The sequence below is a fragment of the Aphelocoma coerulescens genome, chromosome 11 (assembly GCF_041296385.1).
Source record: "Aphelocoma coerulescens isolate FSJ_1873_10779 chromosome 11, UR_Acoe_1.0, whole genome shotgun sequence".
In the NCBI taxonomy this organism is placed as follows: Eukaryota; Metazoa; Chordata; class Aves; order Passeriformes; family Corvidae; genus Aphelocoma; species Aphelocoma coerulescens.
In genome coordinates, this window is record NC_091025.1 from 12,603,584 (window position 1) to 12,629,529 (window position 25,946).

At 40.7% G+C, this 25,946-nt stretch overlaps 1 protein-coding gene across 13 annotated transcripts in view; it reads right to left on the reverse strand.

Annotated features, from left to right (window-relative positions):
• The window catches only part of NKD1 (NKD inhibitor of WNT signaling pathway 1), a 278,155-nt gene that overhangs the window by 102,844 nt on the left and 149,365 nt on the right, over positions 1 to 25,946 (reverse strand). For 9 of the 13 annotated variants that reach the window (XM_069026856.1, XM_069026855.1, XM_069026852.1 and 6 more), the window contains 3 exons: positions 21,326 to 21,454; positions 14,154 to 14,281; positions 6,128 to 7,150 (listed from right to left, as the gene is read on the reverse strand). In XM_069026856.1, coding sequence (XP_068882957.1) covers positions 6,128 to 6,322 — 195 coding nt within the window. In that variant the 5' untranslated portion in view covers positions 6,323 to 7,150; positions 14,154 to 14,281; positions 21,326 to 21,454. Of the gene's footprint in view, positions 1 to 2,375; positions 2,522 to 2,771; positions 2,805 to 2,944; positions 2,984 to 3,236; positions 3,287 to 6,127; positions 8,363 to 14,153; positions 14,282 to 21,325; positions 21,455 to 25,946 lie in introns of those variants that run through there. The other 4 variants (XM_069026850.1, XM_069026848.1, XM_069026854.1 and 1 more) reach the window with 4 other exon arrangements.

Sequence of the window (25,946 nt, forward strand, 5' to 3'; positions counted from 1 at the left end):
CTGCTGTAAGTCACAAATACAGTAACTTGGGATCCATTTTGGGGGAAAAAAACCCAGGCTTTACTGAGAAGTCACAGTTTCAGCTGCAACACAATATAACTGTGTCCACAAATTCCACAGAGCCTTGTAAGCTGATTGAACATTTTAGGACGAATTTTTAAGTAATAAGGAGAAGAGTCCTTGGGCAATTCACATGCAACACTACTACATTGTTAGGGACTACACAACTGTCCCACACAACCCCGTGACTAACCATTAGCAGAAGAAACTACTATTTCCACATCTTGAGGAGACTGAAGAACCAAGAGGTTAGACTAAAATTCCCTTTGAATCTTGGTATAATTATACAAGAGATCAAAGAGATCTCAGAAGAGAAGCAGTCATGCAACCTCAGTTATGGAGTCAATAGCTGTGACTCCGTAATCCTTGTCAAAATGACTGTACATATGGCACATCTGGTTCCAATGTAGGATTAGAAATGCATCCTTCCATATTCCAAAACTTCATATTTTAAAGGAACGTTAATGTAGCTGTCACAGTGTGCCTGTGACAGGATGACAATTAAACTAAATCAATTAGCAGGCCATACATGCATACAGATACTACCAAATATATTAGGCAATAAATGGCAAATATTTTTGAACATTCAGAAACAGCTCTATATGGATGACAGTAAAAAGCCTCATGGGAACAGTGCTTTTAAACAAACTTAAACCTATTTACAGTTTTATAATGTACTAAAACTGTAGACTAATATTTAGTTAATGGCTTGCTAATTGCTGAGACATCATGAGGAGGACTTCCTCTTGAGTAAGAGGGGAAATACTGTTCTACTATCATTCCAGCTGAGCAGACTTCACAAAACTGCCAACTGAAGAGTGTTGTGAATAGAAAGTATCTTTGACAAAAGATATTTTCTCTTTCTTTTCAGAAAGCAAATTACCTTTGTGGAAGAAAATACATTTCACAAACTGAAGTCAGAGTTTTTACCTTTAACTCTTATATATTAAATCTATGTTTAGCTTGGTGAATTGAGCTTCTTTTCTAGAAAAATGTACATGTGAAAGGTAGAACATATCTAAAAACCTTGACTTACCAAAATTGGGATAATTAGAAAATAATTAAAAACATGTGTTTTTACTCTTTGCATCTGTATCTTAGTATGTATTATTATTAATGAAAATTTCTTTCTTTGGACATATTGTTTCCAAGTAAAGCGCAATAAATATCACTTCAACCAATCATACCTGCAAGTTGAACGTGATTATGCTCATCAGTTACAAACACATCAATATCTTACCCCCTTTGTCTTTACTTCTAGCGACTCTCACGCAATTTATTCTCCTCAAAATGCAATACTGGTGGAATCTAAATGTCATCATTAGCTTTTCCCATGCTACATATCTTCTACTCACTTTCACATCCCACCTAAAATGAAGAGTTTTGACTTGCAAGTTAATTTTTCCTTGAGACAAGTCCAGGCTTCTGACAATACAACTGGTAGCTAACAAAGTGAAGAGCCTGCAGGAGGTTTGGTGGCCCTGGCTCTGCTTGCACTTTCAAAGCCACACTGCTTGCTGGGAAGCACAGATTCCAATCTCCCCATCTCTCAGGTTACCTTTCCAGTGATGAAGCTTTCAGGGCTTCATCCAAAGTCAATGGGAGTCTTTCAGTAAACATCAATAAGCTCTGGATCACACCCTGAAACACTATGAGGACCATATCTAAGTAACGTTAAGTCTGTTTACCTCCCATCATGCCTCTTTGTTTAAAGAGACAACATTAAAAATAAATAAAAGAAAACGGCGACTGAAACATTTCCTCCAGCCCCGCTTTACATGAAGGACTGAAGGAAAGAGAAGGGGTGGAAAGTGACCAGTGAAACAACCAGGACAAGTGACTGGCACAGAAACTCTTGTGGATAAAGTCAGCCTCACGTTATTAGCAAAGAGCAAATAAATAACAATAACTCTTCGGGGACTTCTCCTTGCCTGCCAAAATGTCACAGGCAAACTTGTGTACTAATCAGGGTTCACAAGCTATCGCACACTGGCTGGGCGCTGGGCTTTCCCCAGAGATTGTTTGTTCCTGTTTGTGAAAGGTTTTGCTCTAATCGTACTGCCCAGACACCACCAGTCAGGTTCCCTTACTCCTCTGGCTTTTGTACCCTCACCAAGTTTGCTCTGGAGCTCCTAACTTCATCAAAGGACTGAAGGAAACCACCCACGGGGCAGCGCCCCGGAGCAACATTAGGGCAAAGAAAACCTTCCTTTGCACAACCGCCCCTTGGGAGGGAAAGAGGGATGTAGAAAGAGCTTTTGCTTTTCACTATTTCAAAAGGAAGGGGCGGGGGGGCAGCGAGGAAGCTGACATACCCTGGCGCTGGAGAGCCTGCACACGGCGCGGTGCTGGCAGCCGTGCTGGAGTCCCGAGCTGCTGCCGCCCCCGGAGTATTTCTGCTTCACCAGCCAGTCCTCCAGCCCTCTGCGAGCCAGAGTGGCGTTCACCGCAAAACTATCACCTAGAAAAGAGAAGACAATGCCGCCGCTGAGCCGCCCGCAGAGCCCGCCCGACCCCCGCGGCCATCCCCGAGCCCAGCCGGGGCTGGGGCCGGAGCCGGGACCGGGACCGGGACCGGGACCGGGACCGGGGCGGCCGCGCAGAGCGCAAAGCGCGGCGGAAAGTTGAGGGGAGAGGGCAGGGGGCCGGGAGCAGCCAGCCGGACCGGGGAAAGGCGTTCAAAGTTACTAACAGTGAGGAGCCATCCCTACCTTCTGGACTTTCTCTGGGTTTACAAACGGCAGCTAGGCAGATCCGGAGGAAAGTATGTGAGGGAAATAATAAAGGAAAATCGTTAGACACGAGAATAAAATCACAGCAACAAACCGACTAAAATCCGAATAAAGGGAAGGGGCTAAGGAAGTAGCAAGTGAAAGGAACTAACCATGTTTCGAGTGAAGTTTCCCCATCTCTCTGCATTGATCTGCAATTACGATTCATTTGACTGTTTTCAGTAGGGTCAGGTTCGCTTGTTGTTATTTTTTATAGATATATAAAATCCCAGCGTGTTTAGAAATCCATGTGCTCCGCTTCTCCCTGCTAACGCACAAGCGAGCTCAAAGCTCAGCTCCTCTCCTGCAGCACGATCCGGCGTCCCCCTCTCCGCTCCAGCCTTCCTCCTCTCTCCTCTCTTTCCCAAAGACAGAGGCGGTTACAAAAGACCTTACTTCACCCACCGGGGAACATGATTGACACCTCATTGAGATTAGACCACTTGCAGGCAGCCTCCGCCTTCCCATTGGGCCGCGGCGGCAGATGAAAGGGGCGAGTGAGCCTTTTGGAGGCTCAAAAAGGAAAAAGAAGAAAAAAAAAAAAAAAGAAAAAAAAAAGAAAAAAGAAAAAGGAGCAGCCGGGGCGCGTTTCACTTCCAGCCAGGCACGGGCGGCGGAGCTGGCCCCGCTCCGCGCCCCGCGCAGCCCCGGGGGCGCCGGGCGGACAATGCGCCCGCTGCCCCCCGGCCCGGGCCGGCCCCCGCCCGCCCCAGCGCCGCCCTCCGCAGCCTGCGCGGAGCCCCGCGGGCCGCCGGCGCTGCGGGGCCGTTCTCCCCCCGCGGGGCCGCCGCCCCCGCCCGCGCAGCGGCACTGTCCCCCCGCGGCTCCCCATCGGCTCCCCTCGGGGATGTCGGAGGGTCCGGCACCCCGCACGCCCGGCGGGATGTCCGCACGCTGCCTCCCGGCACCCCTGTACCCGGGTGCGGTGCTGAGCCCCTCCTGTCCCCACTTCGCGGTATCTGGATTGCGGAGGAAGCCAGCATGTCTGGAAAAGCAGTTGTTCTACTGACTTAGTCCTGCAAATCGTTTTTCACGGGCATCCCTTCGCACACAAGTGATCCTAATGAAGTCACTGTAAATGCCAAAATGCAGTTCTCAGGGTCAGGTCCAGAACCCTTTCTCAGTGATTTAAAATGTTGGCAGCAGGAGGACAAAGTCTCTCTCAGCTTTTTTTAATTATCAGTTAAGTAGATGAGATTTACAGAGAATCTCCCCTACTTCTCCAAATTATGAATGGTATATTTTTTACATATAGCATAAACTAAAAGGAAACTTGCTGTTTCATAAAGATAATTCTCACAGTCATTAAAATTTTTGCTTTCTTCCTCTGGCTGGTCATTATATTTCTGTTTATGAAAATCACATCTCCCTTGAGATCCTTGTAGTTCAACTAGGAGAGATAAAAGGGAGTGCGTAGTAGATTCAGAACAAGAAAAAATGAAGACTTCTGAGAATTTAATTCAAAAAACTACTAGTCAAACTATGTAGGGTTTGACCCAGATGGGCCTGGTCCAAAAACTTCAAGGCCACATCTGTGCTTTCAAATCCATACGTTTCAAGCACAGGGAGGAAGGAGTTAGACTTGGGAGCTCATCTGAAAAAAAGATTCAAAGCATATGTAGTAACACTTCTGCAGGGAATTGGGACTGGGAGAGGAGGGTCAGGCTTGGAGCTCATTTTTAGAAGGAATTCCAAAGCACATGGATGTGGTGAAGGTCTGGTATGAAACAACTGTGCAGCACAGCCAATGCAATGCCATTAAATGGACCATTTCAGACCAAATTGTTCTTTGGGTGATTGCAAAGTCATTTCTCACATTATTCCAACTGTTTATCTGTCTAGCGGAGAAAGCCCTTGCATTGTGAAATGCAGCCATTGCAACAGCATCAATTGCTTGTCAAATAGCTAATAACATGCATATTCTGTGAATTTCTTTTTTATGTATTTTAATAATTTATTTGGCCCATTTTTTATGTTGTGTATTTAAAGTGACATATTTGTTCCTTTGAAGATTGTCTCTTGTTTTGGGGAGGGTAAAAGATGGGGAAAAAAGTGATTTAGATGAAGCAGGCTCATTGGGGCATGAACCTCACCTAGAGTGTGAAAACTTGTAAAAATTTTCTGATCCATATTAAGAAATTTTAAATCCTAATATCTCAGGTTGGCATATACTCAAGTACCCTTTAAAACTTCATCAGCAAATATTTTATTTGTACTATCACTTATCTTCACTGTTTATGAGAAATTGAGAACAGCTTAGTGTAAGTGACCCCAAATGGGATGGGTCTATCCATTCATCTTGTGAGATGGTGCCTCCATCATTCAGCTCTTGGGAATAAAATGAGGCCTTAGAAATGCCACGAGTTCAGCAGGTCTGAACAAGTGGCTGGGGGAAGAAGCCCTGGCTTTCACAGCAGATTACAGAGGTCCACTTGTGTCGAGGAACTTGGGTTCATAACACAGCCACTCTTGTGCAGAACTGCCTTCACATACACAACATTTGTTAGAGTTTAAAGCAAGCCCTTTCTAATTACAGTCGATGACATACCCTGCAAAACCAAGGTTTTCACAGGAGAGCAAATCTGACAAAAGAATCCCAAATGTCAGTAACTGACTCCATGCACAATGAGATTCATGACTCTACTGCTTGGGCACAGGAGTAACACAGTTCCAAGCTCGTTATGTTACTCTGGGTATGAATCACAACTGTAGGTAATTCTTCCTCCACCTGCGAGAAAGTAAGTTTTAGCTACTCTCGAAGTGACAAATCTTGCAATTCTTAGCATGGTTTTTCTCAGAAAGTTCCAGTTGATTTCAGGAGGATTTAGCATGGTGTAACAACTAAACAGGAACCTCAAGATTGACTCAGTAGAATTATAATGATCCCCAAACTACAGGGACCTCAAGGCATACAAAGCCTTTTGTTTTTCCTTCCATGGGGCCAGAAGTGTGTTAAGTAGTGACGTCTAGTAAAATATCAGAGTAAAGTACACCATTCACAAAACAGAACTAATGATTAAAGGATCTCCAATTCAACCCAGTGACCTCAGTGGAATTCTTAAAGTTAGAAAGCTATGACATAGAGTATTATTCATTGCCCTTTCATTAGTGTTGACTACACTGTACTTCTTCAGAAGATGGAAAACCCTTCTGAACCTTGCTATACGATAAAGCAGTTGATGATAGGAAATTAATCTTAGCCAAGGAACAAGTGAATAAGACCATTCTAGGAATTAATTTTCAATATTCAATAGCATAGAAAAATTAATGACAATAGTTGCAATAGCAAGAGTTACCTGATAGATGAAAGCAGCACACTGATTTTCCTGTCTGGGTAGTGGTAAGATACTGCTTTCTTCTACTTTATCTCTTTCCTTTTCTTCCCCTCTCCTGCCATGTTCCCTCCAGCTGGAGATGAAAGTCTGGTATTTGCCTCCCACAGTCTCAGGTGGGTGCTGTTCTCTTCCACCTGGAAGTGGCATGCTGGTCATGCTAGACCAACTCTAGAATAAGTGAGGGTTAACATGTGTTTTTGAAAGTGGAAAAGCCCCATGTAATTTTTTGGAGAAAAAAAAAAAAGCCCACAGAAGCAGTAAAGTGCAAACTGTGTAGCTCCTCCTCTGCACTAAACAATCTGAGTCCATACTGAACAGAAGTGTTTTAAGAAAAGGTTGCTCCATTGTGAAGAAAAAACATATGAGTTTTTCATGCTTCTAAAGATGTTTCTGGTGCTCTCAGCAGCATTGCAAGGACAACACTGATCATATCTAAGATCTTAATATTTCCAGGACCCAGTTGATAAAGAATTTTTAATCTCATCACTCTCAGAATCACAGATGGTCACAAACCACACTCAGCCTCCATTTCAACCATGTTCCAACCAAACCCCTTTTACTCCATCAACAAAGAACTGCCCACAGCAGTGGTACCTCTTCAACAATTGCCTCAATCACTACCCTTCGGATGCTTTTAGGGCCACACACCCTTTTATGAACATTTAAATTTTGGTTTGGTGACCACATGAGTGCTTTGACTGCTCATTCCCAACACATAAATGGGATGCCTGTCACAAGACAGTGTTTTAGCTTTTGGGCCTTTGTGCTTGTACCTCTGCTCTTGGCAGTTTTTTCAGCGCTTTTGCCTTAGGCATTTTTGCAATCTGTCGTGTTAGCACCTCCTGGCTTTAGCAACTTTGCAGCCTTAGCTTATTGCCTCAAAGCTTTGGCATGAGTCTGCATGTGGCATCCTTTCAACTCCAAACATACTTGCTTCACAGGTTTTCCTTGGGTTTTTCTTGGATGTCAGCAATTGCCCTGACCCTAGAGGGGGAAGAAAGACTGATCAGCAAGTTCAAACAGTGTCTGTGCAGCAGAAAGATGCCTATCACAAATGAGCACATTCACTACATCACTTGCCAGATTTTGCACATGCTCAGGTACCATGAGAAATTTTTCCAGGCCTTCTTCAGGGTTATTCCTAGGAATCTTCTGAGAGCCTGTGATGATTGGCTGCAGAAAACCCTGGTGAACTTCAAAGTCCCAGACTGTTAAACCACTGTGTCTCCATACTCCAGTGGACATAGTTTCCATGATTAAAGTATTTTCTCTTTCACCTCTCTTTAAAGCCAAGAAAACCCATCAGGTAGAGATAAATGTTGAGTTTAAGGGCTGGTAGTTCAGGGTGACAAGTGCTGATTCAGTACATGAGCTGTTTTCCACAACAAACACCAGGAGACAGCCAGTTGTCCTTTGTACTGCCCCCACTAAAATACTCCTTTTCAGGTAGTATCACATCTTCTTTTCATGGGATTCAGGAAAATGAGTCTTAGAAGTCTTAAAATAGAAGAATCCATGATGATGAGGATAAAGATCCATGCCAGGTTATTGTTTGTTTTCTCCATCTATTACTCTGAAAGTCCACATCAGCAACTGCCTTCAGTGAAGGCCTGAGTTTAGAAATTTGCTTTTTGTGACTTCCTAATTGTCACCTGCTATGTCCTGCAACTTCTGTCTCAAAGATCTTTGCATAGCTAACTCGGTAATCCAGATTTCAGCTCACCAGAAAGTGGAAAGGTGAAAAAAACAGTTGATGCTGCCTAAAACTAGTGAGACTCCTGCTACCATGTATCTCTCTGAAGCTGAGGAACCTGGGCCAGGGCTTTCCCAGCAATTTAGAGGCAATTGGCTTTTTCAGTACATTTTACTGGGTTTTGGATCTAGAATCTGTTTGCTTGGAATCTGACTGCAGATTGACCAGAATAAATTCAAAGATCATACAAAATTAGCAGGATTTTTTCTGTCATAGTTTCCCCAAGGAAAACACTGTTCCTATCCAAATAAAATGAACTTGCAGTTTATTTACTAATCCAAAACTATGGATGTCCTTCATAAAAGGGAATCCTTGAGAAGTTTAAAAGTGTGATTTTTCTGAGTTTTCTTTTTCCAGTGGATATTTTGCTGAGATGAAATTTGCTAACTGTAACAATATGCAGGGAAAGAGGAAAAATAACTTTTTTCATCATATATGGTGTGCTGCACATAAAAAGAAAAGAAGCAAAGTAAAAAGTACTGCCATGACTTCAATAATCAGAACCTTTCCTTTAGCGTCTAAGAAATGACAAGTAAGAAAGTTTTAATATAGGAGAGGATTTTTATTTGCATTTCTTAACAATAAGGGTGGTTTATACTCCACCTGGTGTCTTTTCTCACATCATCTTTTATGGGCTTCTCTCAGTGACAAGTACCTTTGTACAAAGGTTTCCTCCCCCCTTCTCCCCCTTCTCTGGTTCTAACTCTCTAGCAGGCTTCAGCATACAAACACAATGGGAGCATTGAAAGGAAGACAGTGGGACACCTCCTTTGATCTTGTGTTCTAATAACTTGTGTATGTTTGTGTCCAAAAACAATGTTCCAAGGCTGTGAGGACTGCTGCTGCCGAAAAGAATACTCATCACAGGGGCGGTGGAATAGTTAAACTGTATTCAGGAGAGTAAAGTAGTGGCCAATAATGTAAACAGCAGACTGTAAACTCTACTAAAATGCTTTGATGACTGAAGAGAGCCCCACTCCACAGCTGACAACACAGACATCACAGGTCTGTTCAAAGCATGGCACTGAGGGTCACCATTAAATCATACAATTCCCTATTACTTTTCATATCCATTCTAGAGGATACTCACTGCACATGGACAAAAGAAACGTCTTGCATTAAAGCAAATAGCTACTGTCAGATGAGCCAGCTGAGCTCCTCCACTCCTCTGCTACTTGCTCAATGTTGTTGGGTTTTTTAAACTACAAGAAGCTGGATTCCTGTTTTCATTTTTCATTTTTGTAACTCACTGGTGCTTTTCTTTCTGAAAAAGGTAAAACTATTGCTGGAAAAACAATTGGCATGGAAACAAAGCAAGACCAGTCAAACCTTACACACAGAGCACACTGCTTGTGTAAAAATCACTTCTGACAAAGTGGCAACCCACAGCAAGGGGTGGAAGAAGGAGAAAGTTGCTTGATCTCTGTCTTACTATTTACAACTATGGTGTGGTAAAGTCTTATACTATCATATGTTAACAAATCTGTGAACTTTGGAAAGAAAATGTAAGAATCAGGATCTGCACCTATATTTTGTATTTAGGTTCCATCTCTGGAGTATTTTCAGCATATTTGAAACTACAGAGTTTGACAGTCACCCAGGCCTGATTTCCAATATGATAGCATTTGCAAAACTCTCATGAAATGTGAAAGGCTTGAATTCAATGTGTGGTGGTTCAGCACAGCACTTCTGTGTTAGCTTTGCTGTTTTTTGGGGGTTTTTTTAAATAAGCATAAAGTTTATTGAAGTTCTGTTGCTATAGTAAACAGGGTTGGTGCTGTGCTTACAAATAAGTAAGTGCAAGAAGTGTTAACTTAATAGATATCTGAAAACGAAAAACATTGTTCGTAAAACTATCTTTTGAGCTCTGTATGAATTATAACAATTCCAAAGTGTTTTGGCAAACACTCATAACCATATCTGAGAAAGAAAACTTTACTCTAAAAACTATGCCTGGACCACCATGTCACTGTACAAATCTGGCTCCAGTAACTTGCCACAAGAATTTTGTCTTTCTAAAATAAACTTGGCTATAAAAGAATGCCTTCTTTTGAACATTAAGATACAGCAGAATAAACTATCAGGTTTATCTCCAAGTTGTTTACACGCTGAGTCATTGGTTACTACTGATTTTCCCCACAGGTACCCTGTGCACACCAAGGAGTGGCATTGATACAAAGCCTGTGATGCAGCAGGAATACAGGGACTGACACAGGTGAGGAGCAGAGGCACAGAAACAGCCCTTCTCCATCTCCCTGTGTGTGTTTCTGCTCTGCAGGACTGAGCAGAGCCTGGCTGCCTGTAGCCCACAGACAGTCTTGGGGATGCATTACACAAGACTACACCAGAAAAGATCCAAACTGTTAACTTGAGCATGGTCCTGGCTCAGTACTCAGCAGCTGTGCAGCTCACCAAGGCTTTGAATCAGCAATAGGCTCATTTCAGGCACAGACCCAGGGAGATGCAGGCATACAGCAGGAGCCAAGAGCGTGTCAGCACTGCACAGCACAGCACACGCACACTCCAGGTGACAAGACATGGACAGAGCCCCGTGTGCAAGGAATTCCTTGCAAGGAAAACAGGAATCACTAATGCAGTTCAACTACATTGAGGCCACTAGCACAGCACAAACAGCTTGATCTAAATTGTCCTTGCTGTTAACTTATATTCTCTAAACTTGGCTGCGGAAAACAGCTTTGTTTTCAAAATTTACTTAGTCTTTTCTTACAAGGTGCATCCAATGGAACCACAACACTGACTCATACAGATAAGACACTATCTTAAATGAGCTTAAAAGTGAAGTCTTTTTCACTTCTACATGGAAACTTCTGAAGGACTGGCAGATGGATGGATATGAAATGACCAAGTAAACTCTGAACATTTTATTTATACTTCTCTGCTTGTATTTTACCATTAACTATCAGTGTTACAAGACTTCGCATCTACCAAGCACAATGCACATTGATTTAATTTGTGTGCTAGATACATGGCCTCTTCACTGTACCTCTGCAACATTTTCATATGGCATTAATGACATAATCATTGCATTCAGCTAAGCTGCATTAGTTTGAATGAAGATAACCCATGGAGATCCACTTTGCTGCTCTGTTCCACTTTCTGTGTCCTTTTGCATTGTGCAGTTTCAAATACATGACAGAAGCTACAGGAATTCTGCGATTTGCATAAAACTAACAAGCCCTCAATTCTTCTCCTGGCATTCATAATTTTGCCATGGTGGTTTTGAACCAGTGCCAGACCACGTCTAACCAAGGCAGCATTTCTGCCAGCGTCCTGCAAAGGCAGGGTGCATCATAGCAGGCTTTCCCTTTTGCCTCTGTTCTGGCAGCCAAAGGGCAGACAACTGAAAGAACTCAGGCAGAACCACACACCTTGTACTTCCTCACAGCATTACCTACTGCCTTCCCTTGTAGAAGGCTCTTACAATGTCTTAAGAGAATCTTTCCCTATAAGACTCCTTCAGGATTATGAGGCAGATATAGGACTGTGGCTGGATCATTGCTGCTAATACCACCTTCACACAATAAGAGAACAGTGTCTTATTTATTCATCCAAATTTAGATTTTAAAAAATACAAATTCCTGAAAATATACTAGGTGGAATTTATCTTCCTCTATGGTCAATGGAGAGAAATAGGTGATTCATGTGACCTATTTTATATGTCTCTATGAAGTTGAAATGAATCATCTTCTAAAAGTACCTATTAGGACATGATTTGTCTCATCTTAATATAGACATTTGAAATAGGTCAGATGAACGGGTTATTCCCCTCCCTTGGCTATAAGGGGAGACCAGGTGACCAGATCAAGTGACGATATTGTAGACAGCCAAAGCTGGGTGAGATGCATTCCACTGTGTGCATATGGAGCAAGACTTAAAGTTCTTCTTGCCCCTGGTCTCAAAGGGAGAGGTGATTTTTCTTTTTTAAACACAAAAAGAATACTCCTGCATGCTATGTACTGTAAAACATTCAGGAGATCAGAGAGAAGAAAATGCTACTAAGCTGGACAAGGCTCGAGTGGGATGTACAAAAGTGTGAAAGATCACACCTCTGTCACCGTACACAAGACAGTCAATGTGTGAATTACAGTGTGCTAAGCCAATTCTTGTATGTGTAGTTGTGGCTCTGTGGAATGTTTCAAGATGTGTTTTCTGTTTCTGCAAGGAGTTAGAATGTCACCAGAAAAAGTTTCTAACTGCTCTGGTCTTAGGGTCTGCTCTAATCAGCCCTCTTGTGCAGAAAGACCCTGTCCAGAAAGACACTGTGACCAGATCAGCCATTCCCATCAACCTCAAGCAGACAAAACAGATGCAAGAACAGCTATGCAAGCTCTACAGCTCTGGTACTCCTAACCAGCTAAACAGTGGGAGTACCATAGCTTACATAGGCTCGAGGAAAGCTAGGGCAAACCATCATAAGGGAAATTCACTGACAATCTCTAAATACAAAGAAGTCATTTCAGACTCAAGAATTCCCTGAATAACAAGTAGTGAGAGACTGAGAGATGATTGAGTGGAAGTATCATGATATGTTAACCCTATTATATTCTTCCCCAGGCATCTGCTTTTTTTCACTGTTAGAGACCAGTGCCCTGTTCAGCAATTCTTGATCTACCTACCACAGAAAAATAAAGTGGATCATGAGTGTTTCAGACCAACTGAAGAAGTTCATTAGTATAGTCCCCATGGAAGAGAGGAAGAAAATTCTTGCACCGAGTTCAACTAAGCCACTGAGCTGGTCTGGAGGCTTCATACTGATTTCAAGAGACCCATGAGGTACTATTCATTCTCTTTATGTCTGAGTAGCTGTACAATAATATCCACATTATTAAAATAAAATCTTGTTTCATAAGACAGTTTCCTCATATGTTCTGAGTATTTCCTACTGAGAGTGGGAAGGCATTAATAAAACTGGATTTAAAATTCTACAAATCAGCATAAATCTCTATGGAGAAAGAATATACTTCAGCTCTTCCCCGCTGTTGGATTATTGTTGAATACCCTATGGTTCTCCACAAATTCTTTTCTGTAGCACAGACCAATGAGACGGATAATGGAACTTTTGTTTATAAATTCTATATTCTCTTTACTATAATGTCTCATATTTTAATAGCTCATCTTTCACACAATGGAATCGTACTCAGAATTATGGCACCCTGGCAAATAGTTAAGGAGTTTAAATGTATCAGTCTTAAATCAGGCCAAACAGGACTAACAACCTAGAAGCTGACATAGCCTCCCCCTGGTCATGAATGAAGAGGTTTAACAGTACTTGGCTGCTGTATTGCTTCCTTGGGTACAGCACTGGTGCCGCCTCCAGCTGATTACAAGGGTCCGAGCCCAGCAGTTCAGCCAGGGTTCAGCCACCTCCCTGTGCCTTCATCCAGACCATCCTCCATCCCTCTGTCAGCAAGGATGTTACTATGTTAGACGGTGTCAAAGTTTTACTGAAGTCAAGATGAACAATATCCTCTGCAACACCCATCTTTCTTATAGAAGGCTGCCAGGGATTATTTCCCCATTTCATAATCAATGCAGAGCACTTCCAGTCACCTTCTGTCCCAAGCAGGCTTGGAAATGGTTATGGGAACATTTGTTCCATTGCCTTCCCTGGGATCAGCATGAAGCTGACTGGTCTGTAGCTCTCAGATCCTCCTTTTGATCCTCCTTGAAGATAGGTGTCACACTTGCTTTATTTCAGTCCTCAGAAGCCTCCCCCAACAGCAGTGACCTTTCAGTGATAGTTGAGAGTGGCCTCACAGAGATATCAGCCAGCTCCCCCATGAGTGCATCCCATCAGTTCCCATGGACTTGTGCACTTCCAGCTTCTTTAAACACCCCCTAACCTGACATTTTTTCGCTGGGGGTGAGTCTTCATTGCCTCAGACTTTCTCACTGGGCTCAAGAACCCGGGACTGCTGGAGGCTGGTTTTACCAGGAGAGAGTGATCTGAAGAGTTCAGTGAGCACCTTGGCCTTCTCTGTGTCCTTTGTCACTGGGCCCACCACCTCATTCAGCAGCAGACACACATTTTGCCTGCTGATACACTTGCAGAAGCCCTTTTTGTTGCCCTTCCCATTCCTTGCCTAATTAAACACCAGCTGGGCTCTGGCTTTTCCAGCCCCAACCACCCATTTGTGTGGGTTGCTGGAGTCTACAGGGTGGAACACACCTGAAGTTTGTGTCTAGAGTCAATCACAAATTCAATGTACCAACCTCAGAAGTAAACGTGGAGTGGCCTTTTGTGTACAAACTGGCAGGAGACTGATTTTGCAAGGACCACAAACTATCCCAGCCATCCATAATTTTCACTTTAGCAATTAAAAGAATCCAGATGTGATTCCCTGCATTCATTTAAAGAAAATTAAACAAAAGTAAATATTACAACCAAATATAAGAGTTTCAAACTGCTACAATGGTCCAAGCTTTTGTCAAGCTTACAGCTGGGATCAGAGCTGTGCAGAAAGTAGGTTTTCTGCTATGTAGGAAATCGCACAATTTCTTTTTTAATTCTAAATGAGGAAAAAGCTCTTCACTTATTTTCATAAATTTTTTAAAATTCTTTTTGGGCTTAAACTGATGTTTCTGATTTTTAGGCTTTTCCTCTTACAAAAGAGTTTGTCTTCTAAATTTTAAACAATAGGCTCAAAAGCTACTTTACAAGGTCAAAACGTTCTATTCCAAAAATATAAAGAATTTATGTTTCAAGCCTATTCAAATATTCTGCTCCAACATTTTAATACAGAGAGCATTGTCAAAAGTGAAACATTTATATGGATTGCCATTTTGCAATGAAGAGCTGTTCCACAATAAATTTTCTGACCAGTTCCAATTTGAAATGTGAGAGAATACAGGGATTATGTTTACAAGTTGTTTTATATCTTCGATGGTATTACTTATCCCTTTCATCTTCTAAGGTCAAAGATGACTCAGAAAATCATGATTGAAAGTTCAGGTCCTAGATATAGCAAATGTAGTAATTATATTTATTATTTTATATTATTTTAAAGATTTAAGATATCATCTGTAAAAAGATAGTTTCCAATTCTGATTAATCTGACTCTTTATTTACCCAGGTTCATCTTGCTAGGGATTTTTTTGAGGAAGGTACACTTTCATTGCAGAAGCATTTCAGTCTCTATTTCAGTTTTACTATAAAGGAAGAACATTTATTTCTGTCTGTTTCCTTTACACCCATACTGCAGGGTGCCACTGATTATGCTAAACATTTTGGCCAGTTAAAGCCAGTTAGCTTTATTTTATGTATTTTTATACTGAAGGTTTTACATTTCCTTTGTTAGGACAGCAGGGCTTTTTCACCACGAGATGCAAAAATTAATAATACTTTGTTTTGCTAATACTGAGTTAACAGTCACAACATACAGCATCCAGACTAACCCTGAACAAGAGCTCTGTGCCCATCAGATATTCCAAACAGTACAGACATAATCCTATTAGAAAGATAAAATAATATAAGAGAAAACAAAGCAAAAGGAATCTTAAGTATGCATATTCCTCTTTAGGCTTCACAACTGAGCAGACTCTCTGAAGCCATTACATTTCATTACAGTGGAGCTTTCTGGTCCAACCCTGTGCATAGAAAAGGTGGCTGCATATCCTTGAGTTCTTTCCAGCCTGCATTCGGCACAGATTTTGAGTATAGGATGAGCATCTGACCTTTAAAAAAATCTTAAATTCAGAATATATAAAACAGGCTGCTTAGCCATTCTTCTTATTTCTAAAGGAGATTAAATGCAGTTGAAGAAACTACACTGCATTCAGAAACTGGACCCTTTGGAAGAAAGGGTGACATTTTCTCAAAAAGAAAAAGTCCACAGACTAGGACTTTTCAACTGTTTCAGTATAAAAGAGCCAAATATAAAGAGCAGGAAACCATTCTGTACTTTCAGAATAATGTGAAAAAGACAACCCAAGAGAGCTTTAATACCTGAAATGCTCTTAAATCCTAAAGAAAGACTTTTTGTAATACTATATCAAAAGGGGAAAGGGAAATAGCCCAACACAGTGCTTTCCTTTTTTCAGCATGATATGGATGTGGAAAGTATGTTAATTCCCGTATTCTCAAAGGAAAACAAATAGCATAAACAGACAGACAGGAGAGGAAGAGAGCAGTATGTTTAAAATAATAGAGAAACCCACCACTCATTTAAGCTGTTAGCTCTGGGAAGGCTCGGGCTGTGTGTCCAATCACAGGACCTACAGTTTATGCCAAGGCTTGTTTCAGATGCATTCTGCACCAACTCCACCAAACGCAAACACAATTAGAGCATTCAGCATCAGACAGTAGGAGATCCCCTTTGATGTTGGGATAAAATGAGGATATGCATGGTTTTGTCCAAAATGACAACCATCCCAGGTTTACTAATGGGTATCTAATAGAAAAAGAGAACTTTATGATGCTCATTAATTACCAAACTGTCATGTGCTTCTGGCAGAAAGAAAGTAATCCTCTTCTCCAGATTAGACAGCCACCACAAAGGACTTCAAAGAACTTTCAGTCCCCTCCCCTGAGAGCTGCCTTGCATAAACCTCACAGCACTAACCGTGCAAATTAAAAGAAGGGAGCAGTTGACAAACCCTTCCTGATACATGCGCAGTCTATTGCTGTTGGCAGCTCAGACACGAGCCCTTATTCTGGTGGCAGATGTGCACATTCTCTATACATAAAACGTGCTCTAAAATTCACATAAAACTTTACAAATTATCAGTAAACAATGCTTTCCATTCTTGCTTTCAAACCTGGAGATATTTGTGCTGAAGATCCTTTGGTGGCAATAAAAATTCTTTTTTAAGAACATGAAAATGTAGAAGATAGAGAGCTGAAAGTCTAGTTCTCAGAAATTTTCCTCAGATGCTTTTCTTAATAAGGAGCAGCTAAAGTATGCCTTTTTCTGGCAATTTGCCACAATGGGTATAAAGGGCTACAGAAATCATCCAATATGAGAATGGATGTGTTAGGGAGCATGAAGCACTTACAGTGATTCCCCTAGTTTAAATGGTCAGACATTTATGGAGTTAGAGATTTTGCCTTCAGCACAAATTCCTTCCCTTCTTACATTCTATAAACTCTTTATATGTAACTTTTTTTTTTCCTGGGGACTGAACTACAGACTTCAAAGTAGGCAATACGTTTCACATATTTATGATTGTCACCCAAATGCATGTATTTATGGTTGTTTTCACAAAGGTCTGAAATAGTGATAAAGTCTGAATTGTCTCTCAGGACGAGCAAGGGGACAGGTACTTGTGATGTTTAGATGACACGTGAATTCTAGATGACAGGATTATGTTCCTCAACACATTTGCCTTGTGTTTTCCTTATTTACTCATGTAGATTCAAATCACTTTACTGACAAGGGGAAAGACAATGAGCCCCATTATGATTTGGAATCGGAATATCCTTATTCAAAGCAACCCAAGCAGCATTTGGTTAAAGCTGTGAGCCTTGGTCTTACTGGACAGATCAACTATTTAATAGGTGTCCCACCAATTTAAATTTTAAAATTAATTTAAATTTGAATTTAAATAAGGTCTTTCTTCAACCAACTTGACAGATATTTCAGAACAATGATTGCCAGAAGCATACCGCTATCTAAAATAGGACTGGCTTTATGTTTACCAAGAAGGAGGGAAAGAGCCCAGGGGAAGTAGTGCTGAGTGACAAATAGTACTAAAATATATAATCATAGGGACCATTAAAAACTGTTCCTTTGTTCATACCACTTTTCAGACAGCACTTCTTTGGTACATCCTGGTGAACCAATTCCAAACCCTGAACACTTTGAAAGATTCCCTCCTTCCCAAGTAACATGTATGCTACTTCTCAATTTGATTTTTAAATAGCAACGATACATGTGGGAGAATATAGTTTTAATTTTCCTTCTTTTATTTTTTTTATGAGTGATTTAAATCCTTGAAAACCCCAGGGTTGCATCATGTATGCTGAACACATGACCAACCTGGGTGACAGCTACATATGTAAAATACTAAATGAGACTGGCTGAAATGTGTTATTCAACCTTTTTAGTGAAAAAAAAAATCATCTTTTGGGGGGTAAATTCCCAAACATTTCAATCTAAATAAAATTTTCATAGTAGAGGAATGTCAAGAATTTATAAAACATGAGCACAAAACTGGAGAAAATGGAGGTTTTTTATGAGAATTCTTTCTCTTTTCAGCTTCCATTGATTGTATTTGAGGATCAAAAGTACATTTTCTGATTGTCTCTACAGTGAAACCCTTCATTGCCACTTTTACTCACTAAACATGTTCCTTTCTAGAGTATTCTTTTCTCTATATTAATAACTACTAAGGGTCCCAAAATTTCTGAATTACCATGGGCAGAACCTTGACTTTCCTATCAGCTCTCCAGAAAGAGCATTTGTAATGGACCCAGTTAGGCATGACAAAATAAAAATTTAATATTTGAATGTGAGACAGTCTGTATTTGGTCAGATACAGAGAGCTGCCTGATAGGTGCCAGCTCCAGCTCTAGACCATGGGAATAAGCAAGTGCCCTACACTGGGGGAAAGACAAGCACTGCTCACACTGAGAAGTCAAATGAAATATGATTACAACAACTATATACTGTGCTATAGAAACTTTCCTGATTGCATTTCTATGGATTCTTTCCTTCCCAGCAGGAACTTTAAAAATACTTCTTAAAACACAGCTATGTGCTCTTGATGCCACTACTTCTATCTGTTGTTTTCTCTGGTGTGAAATCATCACAAATTATTTTAAATTATTAATAAAGACAGACCAAGCATTTGATTAGTTTGCAAGTTAGCTAAAGATGAGCTGTAGGCTGAATAGCCACAGGATTTTCTTTTCTACCCCTTTTTAGAGGTATCCACTACAGCTGAAAATCCAGTGCCCATCCTCACTTTGTACTTGCAATTCAGCTGATGCAAAAAAGCAGGACATAATCTTTGACACAACATCCTCTGTTAAGAAAATCCTCCTCCACCTTCTTCCCCAAAGACAACCAAGAAACTGTTGTTCTTCATCACAAATCCAAAACATAGCCCTGTGAAGAAAATTAAGTCTACCCCAGCTGAAACCAGCACAGAAACAAAGAGTCAGGAATGAGGCACTCCCAGCTCAGTGTCACAGGTGTGCATTTCTGAGGCAAGTTCTCTCCTGGTAGAACAAAAGTGATACATTCATACTTCTTCCACCTCCATGCATTCATCTATGATTTTTGTCACAATAAGACCAAAATCACAGTTGATTCCTGAATGGATATGTTTCTGGGGACACACCAGCTTCCAGGATATGCCCACAAAAAGGTGACTCCATTTGTTGTCTGTTTTCTCTAGTGAACATCAATGGAGAACTCGTTCTTAAATTCTCTGGTTGACATGAGACAAGTCATTCTCCTGGATATGAGAAAATTTCCACTAGTTTTCCTTTGTTTAAGTGACAGTTGAAAGAAAAGAAGTCCTGGGAAAATTTTGGAATAGGATGATCCTTGCAGGCAGAAGTTGAATTGGTTTCAATTAAAAATGCAACCACAGAGGAGTTTGTACTGAATTTTTGTGCTGCATTTTCAAACATGGGAAAGAAGCAGTGAAAGAACAAATGAAGGCAGCAAAAAGAAACCCAAGGCAAACAAGAAATGTGATCTGAGAAGAGATAAGAAAAAGAATTTTAGGGTAGATGGCTGGATGGACAAAGGCCTGGATCTGTGAGTCCTGTTATTAATCCCAGCTATGCTCAGGGAAACAGGACTTGGTGCATATTCTTTGTGACTAAACAGATTTGTCCCAGAGAAACAATTCACTCCATAGTCAACTTCTCCTCCTAACAGAAACAAGCTAAAATTGGTGAGCCCCTTAGGTCAAAAAGAGATTAGTGGTGTTAGCAATGAGATCTGAGGCATAAGTACAGAAATTTCAAGTTGCTGCTCCTGCTCAGCCAAAGTGCAAGCTCTGGCATTTTTTCAATTCAAACTCAAATGGCTCACAAGGTGGTCAGAAAAGGAAGGAGGGTTTTAGCAGTCACCTAGTTTGATCTAGCACCAAGTATGTTCCAAAATTTTTTCCCCTCCAAAAAGCAGAATCATTCCAATCCAGGACTAGCCCTTGATCTGCTGGAACCAGCCAGCACAGGGCATAACTGGCCACAGCATGACTAAGATGTACAAGTCAGGAGGGAAGAAATAGACCCCACTTAAACTGGCAAAGGACATAAGGAAACTTGTCTTTTTGGCATATTCAAATACTCATAAGGTCTTCCAGGATAAACAGGCAATGAACCAGTTTATACACACTCAGATGCATCCGGGCTTGCAGACCAGGAGCAGGGGAGAAAAGAAGCGACAGTCATTCCAGGAGGCTGTGGATTTGCTGATAGAACTTGACCCTTTCCCTTTTCCTCTCAGCAGTGCACTTCACAGGAAGGCAACTGGAGCTGAAAAAGATGCCAGCTGATTGCTGGGAGCTGAGACAGCACTACTGGGAGCCTGATCCTGGGAAAGCAGAAGTCTGAGGTATTTTGAGATGTTTCTGTGCAATTTGCTACAGCAATCAATTCAGTTGGTAGAAAAAGAGTAAATGGGAACAACTGAAGCATTAAATGAAGTCATTAAACCTGCCAGCATGAAAAACTTTCCCCTAAAAAGAACTGGCCAAGTTCCCAAATGATCATAGATACACAGAAGTTTGAAGAGTGTAGGAAGTTCATTTGTGAGTTGCCAGAAGGTAAAAACTTCAGCATAGGTTGGGTGAGAAAGAGGAACGCTTATAGTGGTGAGCAAACTGTGATTGGGCAGTTTTACAAGTTCATTCTTCCCTTCCATACACACATATATACAAATGCACACACAAGGGCTGCTCCTTTTCTAATCTGTCCATGAATTAAGTTTTACAGAGTGAGCCCAGAGTCCAGTGATGAAGGGTGAGCCTGTAACAGAACTACGAGTGGTGCTTTGGAACAGGTAATGTTTATGCTCCATAGTACTGTACCTCCTGGCAAAAGATTTTATTTCAATAGGACATTTCTAGTTGAATTTTCAGGAAAACAAATTTATGATCTGGGCAAACCATGTATTGCTGCCATAGCTTTATAGATTTAAACCCAAAGAGGCTTACATATAGGGATGGCAATAATGTTTTGTCCATTATTACTGTACTGAAAAATTAGAAAATGGTATCCCAACCAGAGCAACTACCAGTTAAAGACATCCAAACAAAACTACATAGGACAAAAAACAGATGGCTCCTTGTGCCTCTGTTAACTCCTGTTAATATACCTGAATCAAAAGCATGAGTACACCCAGAATTTATACAACTGACAAAATTCCCACTTCATTGACTGGAACAATGGATTTGTTCTCTCAATAATAGGGTGCTGAAATACTTACTTAAGAAGGATGCTGTATTGGAACAGAACGCCACAGTGAAATCAGCTGGTAAATGAAGCACTCCACTCCAGTATGCAGCTCATCTTCAGATAATCATGCTTAATGCTTTTTCCATCACAGAAGGAAATCCTGGTATTTCATATTGAAATAAAGATGCAGGATATGGAACAATGTACAAGTTACTACTGGGCCTTTTAAGAGACAGAAGGACTCTGGCTGAAGCCGTTGCTGTTATGAGTCTCTAAGCTGCAAGCTGACACACACACCCATGTTGTGTCTTAGTTTAGACAACCCTGATCATGAGATTTTCTAAATGACCAACAATTAATATTTCATGCAATCTTTTTTTTTTTTTGAAGATGTTTGTTCGTTCTATTATGTGATTACTAAACAAAGATAGACCTGCAGCAAATACAAGGTAAGGTGTCCTTTCACAAAGGAGAACAGATTTCAGTTCTGAACCTCTACAAACAAATGTAGAATGGAAATGTGCCTGATTTGCTAGTCCCAGATCTAGAACAAACATTTCTAGGACACTTAAACAGTTTTGTATCTTTAAGACAAGCATTTGCACAGCTCAGACATAAAGAAGTTGCTACAAAACAGTGCTTCTATCAAGGGGTTAACATCTCACAATATCTGCTTTACAGTCAAGTAACCTCCATTTCCTTCTTATTTTCAAAGCCTGTGCAAGATTTTTAGCCATATGAAATGACAACAGTGATTCAGAGATACAATTCTTTAGGTCCTCTTTTCATCACAGGAAAAAAACCCTCATGCTAAACCTAATTAAAACCTGACACACCCTTTTAACACACCTCACAGTACAGAGGCGAAGTTCACTTTCCTGCCACAACGCCAACTTACCCTGCCTACATTTACCCTATTCCTCCAAAACATCTATGAATCTCAAAGAATAGCTTATAATTATTCCAAATAGCTTCAGCTAACAAAATATAGAGCATGAGTTCATCTTTTCGTAGAGCATGATGAGAAGAAAAGGAAAACTACTTGGAGGTAAATGATAAAAAACAATCTCCTGTACTAAAGAACTGTTGTAAGATAATCTCAGTTGACTGTGCCACAGTCTTACTCAGAAGCTCTAAACAAATGCTGAAATTATGTGGAAGAGATTGTTAGAGTTGCCTAGGCTAGTTAAAAGCCTAGAATGTCTTAGGGTGAAGGTTCAGGTACAACATGCATGGGATGAAGCAATGACCAGATTCACTGCAGTAATGCCGATTGGAATCCAGGTATTTATCATGAGGGTCAAGTAGGGCTATTGAACAAATGGAAAATATTAGCTCATGATCAGATAGCAGATGCTTCTCATAACAGAAAGAGATCTATGGTTTATAAGACTCCTCATGCAGGTCACTAAATGGGTAACTGGAAATAAGTTAGTCCTGCTTACCTGAAGTGTTAACCATAAAAATCCTTTGATAAAATCACAAAAGACCCGGTTATCATTGCTCGACACTTACCAAGCTTGAAAGCAATGCAGCAAGTATGCAAAATGCTGATACCCACAAAGTACTCCAGAGGAGTCTCTATGTACCCAGCCAATGACAACCCATCACTGTGGGGGCATAATAACTGATGTTGAGAGGATGATCAGAGCAAATAAACTTATTGCCCGATTATATTTGATGACATAAAGTTAACAAATTGGGAAAATAGCTCTATTCACTCTTAAGGCTCTTCTGAGGGTGTTTGTATCTTGAAAATAATCCCAATGTTAATGCAAAATTGTGAGTGCATTTTCTATTTAAAAAAATAATCAGTATAATAGCTGTTAAGAAGATTTATCTGATGATCCTGTTGAGGGTCAGAACAGCTTATCTGTTCTTAGAACTGTAAAGATAATATTAAGCATGCAAAGAAGCAGCTATGGATCTAGACAAAGCTGCTCGGTAAATCAAAAGGCTCCCCTGCTATGTTACACAGCACACAAACAGCTTTAGCTCTGGCTCTGCACACACTGACAGCTACTTACATGAATTTCAACACTAGGACACAACATTAAGATGATATTTTCGAGCAGTATTTTTCCATTCTGATGTCCCCCACTCTCTGGCAGCCTTCTCTGAGTGACTAGCTTCTAACTTGAAAAAGGCAGCGAAGGCAGAAATGCTGGCACACTCTGACAATAAGCACTGAAATTTGGGGTTTGCACCTTGGGCTGTGGAAGAGCTCAGAACTTCCCTGGTGTGGGAAAGGTCCATGCCATGGTGAGTATGCACAGCACACATAAAGCCTAAAGCCAACTATAAAATAAAACTCCAATTTAACCTTCCCCTTGAAATCTCAAGATGAATATCACAAAGAAATAGTTAGATATGGAGAACATACACTTCAAATCAGAAGCTCTCCTTGTGCCTTCAATGCAGGAATATCAAGTTTCAGCTTTCTGAATGTGAGCTGATAACCAAGTTAAGGAATGATACAACCAGCAGTTCAACAACTGCTCAGCTGTGTCATTTTCTGACCAGCTTCTCTTTTTCTACTCTAGAGTAAACATAGTTGACAAGGCCAAATATGTGGAACACAGACACACACAAAAAAACAAACAATAAATCAAAACAAAACTAGCGGCTCCATACCCACAGGGGAGAGCCACAGTCTGTTCTCTTGCAACCAATCTTGGTTAGGAGAGAAATTCCTGTGAAGGCAAAATGTAGTGAGAGAGAAGTGCTGCACACCACAGGCAGGGAGCTCTGCCAGGCTGGGCTGCAGGGAGGGTGGGCATTATTGGGGTCACTTCTTTTCACGTGGGAAATGAGGGACAAAGGGATCAATTGCTCATTGGGAAGAGAATTAAATCAACCAGAAATCAGCAAGAGGGGACAGAGCAGATGTAGAAACTTAAGACTGATGGTGTTGTTCTTGTGACTTAAGTACAGATTGCAGTATCTAAGACTTTCAAAATAAAAAGTTTATGAACTAATGTACTACAAATAAATTTCTGTATTTTGTGAACTAGGAGCCAAGTAAAAGAAAAAAAAAGTTCTAACATTTAGATTGTATTGAAATTAAATATTCCTTTCAAGTAAACACCTCTAAAATGATCCTAGATTATACATGCTTGAATGAAGACAATTTTTTAAAAAATTAAAATTTGAAAGTAAAATATTTCAGGGGTGAACAATATTAAGGGAATATTTTGTGTTCTGCAAAGCATAGTGCAGGTTTAAGACTAAAAACAAACAAACAAAAAAAAATACTGTTTACTTGTGTGGGGTTTTCCCCATGGAGAAACACATGTTTTGATATCTGCATTTTTGCAGAACCTTGAGTAGCTTAGGGGTTCTCTCTCAGCAAAGCAGAGCAGAGTTCATCCAGCTGTCTAATGAGGTAAGAGTGAGTGCTGTGATGGGGGATTTGCAGGCAGGACAGGATCCTCAGTTTGGTAGTCAAGGAAGACAAGGCATAGTGAATGGAAAAGGATATTAGTTTCAATGTTTATGAAGAGATAAGGCAAGGAAACTAACAAAAAGGTCCTAGTCTCTTTCTGGTAGGCTTACTGAAGTCTTATTTTGGCAAATATATGTAGTCAGATATCACTTGGTCTACACAGTGCCATAAACTGTTATTACTTGTAAGTTACTGGAGGGAAGAGAGATGTCTCTTCAGGTGGGGGATCCCCAGCTGTGTGGGTCAAAGGACACAGGGTCTAGATTGATGATCCTTAGTCCTGTGCAAAGAGGAAAACCAGGAGATGTAACTGCCATCTCAGTTACAAAGACCAGATCTAACCCCAGAGAGGAATAGAGCAGTGCACAGAAGCAAAGGTGGAAAGCTCCCTTATTTTTTTTTCACCTGACCCTAACAACTACTTTGAAGAAGGAATTTCATCAACTTGTGCAAGACACTGAAGAGACAGAAATGGGATAATTCCTGCAATAGCAGTGATTTGGACATACTGCCAAGTTCCTTGCTATCTGATAATCACAGATTTATATAATAATCTTGACTGGAAGGGACTCTTGAGATCGTCTAGTCCAAACCCCTGCAACTTTTATATCTGTTAAGAATTTCCGTTGGTACAACCTGTGACCACTGCTTCTCAGCCTTTCACTGTGCATCTCTAGGAAGAGTCTCATGAGTATTTAGGATCTGCAACACTTTGTCAAGCTAATGATCCAGTATCGTGTTTCTAAGCACTACAAGCTGCTAAGGGAAGAACAAGGCATGCACAGATTAACTCCATCATCCTTCCTGATTCCAACAAGTGGAAATTTAGGAACGCCAAGTCTGCAACCCAGCAGTGATGCTTAATTACACATAGATTTAATCCTGTCTGGAATCTATTTGGTTTCTATGAAATTCTGTGGTGGAAAGTGCTGCAGTTGACTTATAAATTATGAAAAAGTGCTTTCTTTACTTGAAGTGAAGCGAATCAAGCTCTCCCAGTTTTAGCAATATTTTATTGGAAGCAAGTGAGTCTAAGATGCATGGCTTCACTCGATGATGTATGCTATTTCAATGGCAATGGATCTCAAGGATGCTTTCAAATTTTACAGTTCAGGGAAACTGTTGAGATAGCAAATGTTAACACCCTCTGAGAATTTCTCTGCATAATAAAGTTTACCATCAGGACTATCACAATGAAGTTTTTCCA